An 8,384-nucleotide genomic window follows, 5' to 3' on the forward strand; every position below is an offset into this window, starting at 1 on the left:
GATTAGAATTAGAATCTGTTTGGATAAGTCAAAGTTATAAATTAGGAATATTAATATATATAATATTGATTTATTTTAATTTTTTTATTTAATTTTTTTTATTTAAATATTATAAAAATACTTAGAAAAAATTTTGACTTAAAAAATCGGAACAAAGAAGCAAAAGATCATGCATACTGGACTAGCATCATTCTCTTCCACTTTTTTGCTATTGGTGCCTATAAACAAACCGTAAAAAGATGCTTCCCTTTTATTTGCGTGCAGATTAAAAAACAAAGTATAATCATCATGTCCCTATACACACAGTCGAATATTATTCTGATAGTTGGGCGCAACAATCTCTATAAAAGATATTATGATAGTTTCGCCCAACTACCGAGCCATAAAAAAAAAAAAGAAGAAGAAGAGAGATTTTAGTTTCTCTATTTTGTTGCATTAATGGAGAACGGGAACGTTGTCTCCGGTGATAAGCCGACGGTGATGGTGACCAACGACGACGGAATTGATGCACCTGGTTTGAGAGCTCTTGTTCGTGCCCTCGTCTCCACCAATCTCATCCATGTCCTCGTTTTTGCTCCTGACTCGTATTGCTCCTCTCTTATTATTCCCCTCTATATACAGTCAGTTTAATTTGTCTGTCTGTTTATATGCAATTAGAACGGTAACAATCGTGTGGTAGCTAATTTAGAGGTGAGTTATGCAAGTTTAGTAGCTAATTAAGAGTTAAATTATTTATGTTGTATTTTATACGGATAAAAGGTCTATATGAATAATTATTACATTAACTCTAATCGGCTACCAAATGACAAATTCAACCATTGTGCTATACTTTAACATCTAAAAACGATTGTTTCCTTTCATATGTCAAAAAACTTCCAATAGTAGCCTCGTGATATTTCTTACACTTGGATTTCCGTCTTCCAGTGAAAGATCGGCTGCTAGTCATTGTGTTTCATGGCAACGCGCAGTTACTGTTAAGAAAGTTGATGTCCCTGGCGCCACAGCTTTTGCAGTTTCTGGTTAGTTTTGGTCTTACATAATTTGCTAATTGAGAACTGCGTAGAATTACATTCTTAATTCGTCTTTGATTTTTCTAGTGTTATGTTAGTGGTTTTAATTTATTCGAATCTTTATACTTCTCTGAGTCCTTTTCTCTGTCGTGGACTTGAACAATGGTTAAGAGATCTGGACAAGCTAATTTGATTTCTTCTGTACTCTCTTTTAAATGTTGGTCGCTATTCTTTTGGTTCAGTAGTACTTCAGTATATTATATGCCATCTTGGTAGGAGTAAATTTACAACCTAGTATTTTTTATTATCTAATTGAGGTTTCAAAATTATTCAATAAAATGTGTTTAGCTGTGTAAATTGATCCTACTGACCCTCCATAAGCTAGAAGGCTATGCTGTCTTAAATTAAGGAAAAGAACAATTGCCACTGGTGTCTCTGAAAGGCTGTCACCAAGCATAGCTAATTTTAAAATTGTAGTATTTTGTGCTTGTAAGTTGTATCTATTCATATTCCCACAAACTGGTGCGACTTGGACAGATTATTTTACACTGTCCTACTGGAAAATGAAAAAATGAGAAGAAGAGTTCTAATATTGAATTTCTATCTAGTGAATGAAACACAAGCAAATGATATATTCTACTTAGAACACCAGTCAAGTTGATTCAGACTTATACAGTTTCCTTGGCGACAACTAGCTATCAGACTTCATTTATATTGATTATTGTACCCTTTTCTCTTTTTTCACTGGCACAAATATTCTGGTTTCATTTGGCAGGAACTCCAGCAGACTCAACTTCCCTAGGGATCTCCAAAAAGATCTTTCCTTCAGTACCTGATCTGGTAACTTTTGACACTACTGCTTGGCTTATTGATCTAGCACGTAGCTTCACTTATCACATAAATGTGTATGAACTATATATGATCTTCATAAAGTTCATGTGGATATATTCTATTTCATCTTTATGGAAATTACATTTTGGGCATACAAGCACAAAACTAAAATTTGCTTTTGGGTTATTTCGTCCTTTTTACTTGTACTTGCAGCCAGTATATACATACTATTATCCTGATAGAGTTTGTCACAGTACAGTATGTGAACTCTCATCAATTTATGCTTGCAGGTTGTCAGTGGCATTAATTTAGGCTGCAACTGTGGTTATGACATGTTAGTAAATTTCTCTACTGAGCCTTTAGATCCTTTTTGTGAAATGCTTAATTGATACCCTCCTTCAATTTCCTTTTTTTCTTTTTGCTAGTTATGCAATTTGTATTAGTTATAATTATTCATTTGACCAATTTTCACATTTTTAACCTTGCACCACTTACGTATTCATAAAACATTATAGAAAACAGTCATATGTGCTTTCAAATGCTACACTAGAGTAATTTTTCCTTTTTCTGGTAGGCCTTGGGCCAGAGTATAAGTTTATCCTTTCTTGGTGCTTATTTCCTAAACTTCACTTTAGTGGCCAGAGATTGCTATTTTTATTGTTCATTCATGTCACTTGCCAGTGTAAATTTGATCTAACGCTGGAAATGCAGTGTTTATTCAGGGACAGTGGGTGGTGCACGAGAGGCTTTCTTCCATGGCATTCCTTCCGTCGCTGTATCATATGATTGCTATAATATGTAAAGTTAATCAGCCTACCAATTAATTTAAGGTAGTTTTGTTCCCTTTTCACTGGTTTGTTTGCCTGTCAACTTCAGGGTTGGTCGAAAACTCAATGTTGATGATTTCACATTGTGTGCTGAAGCTTCCATACCCATCATCACTGCTATGTTGGCTGAGATTTCTAAAAAGACTTATCCTCAGAATTGCTTTCTAAATATAAATGTACCAAGAGAAGTTGCCAACAACAAGGTAACCTGCTGGATTTTGCAATCATTGCCTTTTAGTTCTAAAGGGACATAAAACCTGATCTGACAATATATTTGTGGCATATAATCTTGATCTCATGATTGTCTATTGATTCATTTAGTAGTGGGTGTTTTTACTTTCATATATTTCTTTGCTTCCTCTTTTAACACATTTTCCTGGGACGTCCTTGCTCAAGATTGATGCGTTTTATTCTCTATTTGTTTATATTGATGTGCCTATTTTCTTCTTTTCGTCTTGCCTTTCTGCCTTTCTTTTCATCAACATCTCGGATTCAGAAAATGAGCTAACAGATACCTACAATACCATGATCAGAGCATTTAACCAGACACATTTGATTTAAGATAGTTTTGATTGTCATGAATATTATGTTATTTGCTCCAGTAAACCTTTAATAAGAACATAGCTCCAGTAAACCTTTAATAAGCAGCAAATCCTTTTTATGGTCAAATGTTGCTTCGATAACTCTTTAACGAGCTTTAGGACTTTATTGGATCTTGGTCTTGTCATTCTAAGATTAGCTTTAATCAATCCAATTACAAGCCTAACTGGACTGCCATGGCATGTTAATTTCTTCTGTATAGCTACTTGCTCCCTCAAGTTGAATTTGACATAAATTCTAGTGGTTGCTAATCCAAATTGAGTTTGAAATAAACTCTAGTAGATGATGAATGCTAAATTTGTGTTCAAGAGTGACTGATTGAACAACTTCAGGTAGGAGAAATATGAAGCTTAAATTCAGCAGATATTAGGACAGAAAAAAATAACAAAAATTTAGAGCTGAATACTCTGGCTCTTTGTGACCTCTTTTTGCCATTATTCTTGATACTTTCACAGTTGAGTACATTCATGTTGTTGACGTGAAGGCTCCATGATATGTTTCCTTGCTTGATTTAGAGATTCTCACTTTGTTGGATATAATCTTAGCATTATATGCCTAAATAGATATTCTATACACCAACACGAGAATACTTGATTGTTGTAATCCTAGGGCTATCGGCTGACTAAGCAGGGGAAATGTTTTTACAAAATGGGATGGACACAAGTTACTTCTGAAGCACAAGAAGGTACAATATCACCAGCAAAAGTAATGGAGATTAAACCACCAGGAAATACAGAAGTATGTTCAGAAGAGAGCTCATTAAGCACCAAAGAAGAACATCTAGTGTTTAAGTTAGACGTGAGATTTCTTTCTCTATCTACTGCTCATTTATTTGCTGAAGTTTCCTCTTATCTTGATCTCCAAGGTTCCCTCTTCCCCTGCTCCTTGTTATTATACTTTCTGCTAATTTATGTTGCTTATTCTAAATTATGCCCCCTCCTTCTTCCTCTTTTTATATACCGAATAAATGCAATTGTATGTCAATGTTTCTAGACTGCGGAAACACCAGCAGTGGATAATGACGATACTGATTACTCATCCCTTGAAGCAGGATATGTATGTAAAACTCTGTAATTATGTGATGAAATTGAAATTCTAACAGACGCGAACATTGACATTCCACTTTCCATTGACGACAGATTACTGTTACTCCCCTTTCCGCCTTATCTCCTGCAGAGATAGATAGTGTTGCATTCTTCAAAAAATGGCTTCCTGGTGTCTGTGAGTGCTTCTCTTACTACTCTTTGATTTGTCAGTGAGTTATCCATTTGAATACTGACTGTACTTTCTGTTAGAAGATTAATGCTTTAAATGTATGGACTATAACAACAACAACAACCCAGTGAAATCCCACAACGTGGGGAATGCTTTAAATGTATGGACTATATTGTCTAAAAACTTAAGCCATCAAGAGGCATCATGTTTATTAATTTGTCATATTGGTCTTCAACACAACAATCCTACACTCATTTAGATTTTTGCATGGATACATTGAGCGTAATCTTGTTCTTGGCTGAAAAAGCATACAAAACTCAGAAAAAAACTTCCATCTTTTCTTAAGCACTGGTATATCCTGCAACTGCAATACTACTGTTCTTTCAGCGCATTGGTTAAAATATCTAACTAAATTTGCTTTCATTTTCCTCATCTTCAGCTTTCAACATATAAAAATTGCATTTAGCATCATTGTTAACCTTTTTCTGATGCTTAAAATACTATTGATTCATACTGAATAGCATATTGGGTTATGCTTCAATTCCTGAAAGTTTCCTGTTGTTCATTCAGCATAACAAGCTCTGCTGTGGCATCACATATGTAGCATTAGTCATGGCAATTGGGATTTGATGCTTATCTCCATCATCCTTCCGGTGATCTAACGCTGATGGTTCTCATGAATTAGTGTTAGTTATAGTGAATAGTAAGGAACTACGAGGCAATTCTATATTATTAGTAATTTCTTTAGTTATATTTGTGCGGAGGGAATGGGGAGGGAATTACAAGATTGCGAATGAAGTTCACCACCAAACTGAAAATTGAGGTAGTCACTCCTGTCCAAAATAAGTGAAGCTTTGGGGGTGTGCACCATTTCATATTACTCTTTTTTTTTCTTTCAATTTTTAAATAGTCAGTGTTGGATCTGAATAACCCATTAAAGAATGGTAACTTTGGGAAAAGTTAATTAATAACCTTTTTAGACTTTGAAAAATTCATCTATTTTGAAAGAAATTCAGAATTAGAGGAAGTGAGAAAAGAACACATAAATCACACGATGTATGCATTTATTTTCCTTGGAATATATAGACTATTGTTTAACTGATAAAATATCAAAAGCTTTTTAATCACTGTTATTTCATTTTGCACTTATTCACACTTATTTCAGTTTGCCCTTCTAATCACACTTATTTCATTTGCACTTATAAACAGTCACTTTTTATACTACAAAATTATTCTTTTCTATTTTTGTAGTGCACAGTTTTTTTGATTCGTTAGTACTACAACAATTGTGAAAAGTTAAATATCTTCAATTAAGAAAAGAAAAAGCTTGTGCACTCTCTGATGAAATAATTCACGAATTAGTGAGATCCCTTTATAATGTAGGGCCAAATAAGCACCGGAAGTTCTTTATTCAAGATATCATATGATAAGTTACTTTTTGTTGGAGTAGCATTTTTAATTTTAATAATATATATATATATATATTAAAGGGCATGATAATGAATGCTAGTGCTCCGCTGCCTTTCCCCCATCAGTGGGTGGCTATTCATTTTAATTTTAATAATATATATTAAAGGTATCATATTGAATCAGGGTCGAATCGATTATAAGACCACTAAAAATAACTTGGATCTTCAATATATATGTGTTAAAAATAATTCATGTACTATAAAGTTGAAAAGAGAAATGAAATAACTTACGTAATACCAAAATAGTGATATGCTTTCCTATGTGACTATCTATTTTTTGCCTCATTAATATCATGAAATTTACATTATTATTCTTATATTTTTTCATTCCTCTTTTATTATTTTTATTCTCTTATTATTGAATATTTTAAAGTCTTCAAACGATCAAACCTTCTGTATTATGCAAAATCTATTATTGTCTATTTACAAGAAGATTAAATCTGTTTTTTGGTTGTTTTTTTTCAAATTTCAAACAAAACCACGAGTTAATACTATTTCGATATCATTATATCAACTTCTCCAATGTCTTGAATCAGGTTATATTCAAATTTTCATTATTTACAATCTAATTTCATAAAATCTTTGTATATTCTATCCTTTGTATAACATCATATTGAATGCTAGTGTGTTGTTGCTTTTCCCCCATCCGTTGGTAGCTATTCATTGTGCAGCAACTCCTATTTTCTATTGATGGCATGTGCCACTTACTCATTATTCCTTTGTTTATATCATTATTTAAAAAGTAGTTTTTGGTTTTTTTGTCACATTTAATATTAAGAAAGCATTATAAAATATACTAACTTAACAAAATAAAAATGAGAGAATAAAAGAAAAGAAAGGAGAACAGAGGAGACAAAACGTCTGTATGTTGTAGTATCTCACTCTTCAGAGCTTGGCTATATTTATAGCCACAAAAAGATGATAATTTGATAGGCAAGTTGCCTAGTGGGACATCCACTAGTGCCAACTTTCAAAACACCCCCCTTGCATGTCCATGTGTAATAAAAAAAATCTTTACAAGAAATAATATACATAGTTATCCTGAATACCCATAGATGTTGTGCCTCGTTAAAATCTTACTAGAAAAAACTCAGTAGAAAAAAGCCTAATGAAGGAAAAAAAATACACACATCTGATAATACACCTTGATTGCTGCCTCATTAAAAACCTTGTTAGAAAAATCCAGTGGGACAAAACCTAGACTAAGGAAAAAAGAGTATAACGCGTATTAACTCCTCCTGATGAAGACAACATTTAACATTCGCCCTGATTGTTTCAGCCCGTGTAAAGTTTTTTGAAGTTTTATTGAACAAGTGTCCCAGGAATCTTTATATATTTCAAACATTTTAAATCCTTCAGGAATTTTCATAAAAATATCGTTATCTAGAGAACCATATAAATAGGCTATAACGACATCCATCAAATGCATGCCAAATTTTTCATGAATTGCCAGATATATAAGATATCTGAAAGTGATTGCATCCATCACAAGAGAATATATTTCCATATAATCAATGTCAGGTCTTTGCGAAAGTTTTTTCGCCACAAATTATGTTTTATATCTTACGACTTCATTTTTCTCATTTCATTTTCGCATAAAGACCCATTTGTACCCCACTAGTTTTATACCTTCAGGTGTTCGGACTATCAGTCCAAAAACTTTGCGTTTTTCAAGTGAAGCTAATTCAACTTGAATTGCAACTTTCCATTTTGGTCAATCATTCTTCTATCTACATTCATCGACAGATTTTGGTTCAAAATCCCCATTTTGTTGCATTATTTCAATAGCAACATTATAAGCAAAACTATTATCGACAATTGCATTATTTCGATTCCATATTTTTTCTGATGAGACATAATTTATTGAAATTTCTTTATCATTTTCAGGCGCCTTAACCTCTTTCAAGGTCTTATCAATTGTTATGTCTTCTTGAACAGGTTCTTTCATATCATGACCATCTTGATTATTTGCTCTTTTTTTCGAGGATTTTTATCTAACCGATCGATCTACCACATTTTAAATGTGGCTTAGACTCATTTACATTAATTAATTATCCTACTGGGACATCAACTGGAATTGGAGTATTAGCAGCTGGAATATGAGATTTAGCAACTCTTGAGAGGTCAGTGAATGCATCTGACAGTTGATTTGCAATATTTTGTAAATGAATTATCTTTTGAACTTTCAGTTTACATTTATTTGTATGAGGATCTAAATGACATAGTGATAATGCATTCCAATCTATTTCTCTTTTCAGCTGCTTGTTTTCTTCCCCTAATATTGGGTATACTGATTCATCAAAATGACAATCAACAAGTCTTGCATTAAATAAATCTCCAGTCATAGGTTCCAAATATTTTATGATAGAAGGAGATTCATACCCAACATATATCCTCAATCTTCTTTGGGGTCCCATCTTTGTGCGTTGTGG

General features: G+C 33.1%; 1 protein-coding gene across 3 annotated transcripts; it reads left to right on the forward strand.

Annotated features, from left to right (window-relative positions):
• The first annotated feature begins 216 nt into the window (after positions 1-216).
• LOC129901140 (uncharacterized) lies at positions 217-5,610 on the forward strand. 3 transcript variants are annotated; one of them, XM_055976257.1, is made up of 10 exons: positions 217-584; positions 925-1,019; positions 1,786-1,850; positions 2,132-2,175; positions 2,553-2,639; positions 2,718-2,871; positions 3,899-4,066; positions 4,262-4,324; positions 4,408-4,489; positions 5,054-5,610. In XM_055976257.1, the coding sequence occupies exons 1-10, from the start codon at positions 439-441 to the stop codon at positions 5,056-5,058; spliced, it is 909 nt and encodes a 302-aa protein (XP_055832232.1). In that variant the 5' UTR covers positions 217-438; the 3' UTR covers positions 5,059-5,610. The 3 variants fall into 3 exon arrangements, with proteins under 3 accessions (XP_055832232.1, XP_055832234.1, XP_055832231.1); XM_055976256.1 differs by having other exon boundaries at positions 236-584; positions 3,878-4,066; XM_055976259.1 differs by lacking the exon at positions 4,262-4,324 and having other exon boundaries at positions 226-584; positions 3,878-4,066.
• Positions 5,611-8,384: the final 2,774 nt, after the last annotated feature.

The sequence above is a fragment of the Solanum dulcamara genome, chromosome 8 (assembly GCF_947179165.1).
Source record: "Solanum dulcamara chromosome 8, daSolDulc1.2, whole genome shotgun sequence".
Classification (NCBI taxonomy): Eukaryota; Viridiplantae; Streptophyta; class Magnoliopsida; order Solanales; family Solanaceae; genus Solanum; species Solanum dulcamara.

Bases quoted from the DNA above. Each gene is read 5' to 3' on its own strand.
- LOC129901140 (XM_055976256.1), top strand. From the start codon at position 439: ATGGAGAACGGGAACGTTGTCTCCGGTGATAAGCCGACGGTGATGGTG. The intron at 1,851-2,131 runs GTAACTTTTGAC...TTATGCTTGCAG, and splicing joins TTCCTTCAGTACCTGATCTG to GTTGTCAGTGGCATTAATTT. The intron at 2,640-2,717 runs GTAAAGTTAATC...TGTCAACTTCAG, and splicing joins TCATATGATTGCTATAATAT to GGTTGGTCGAAAACTCAATG.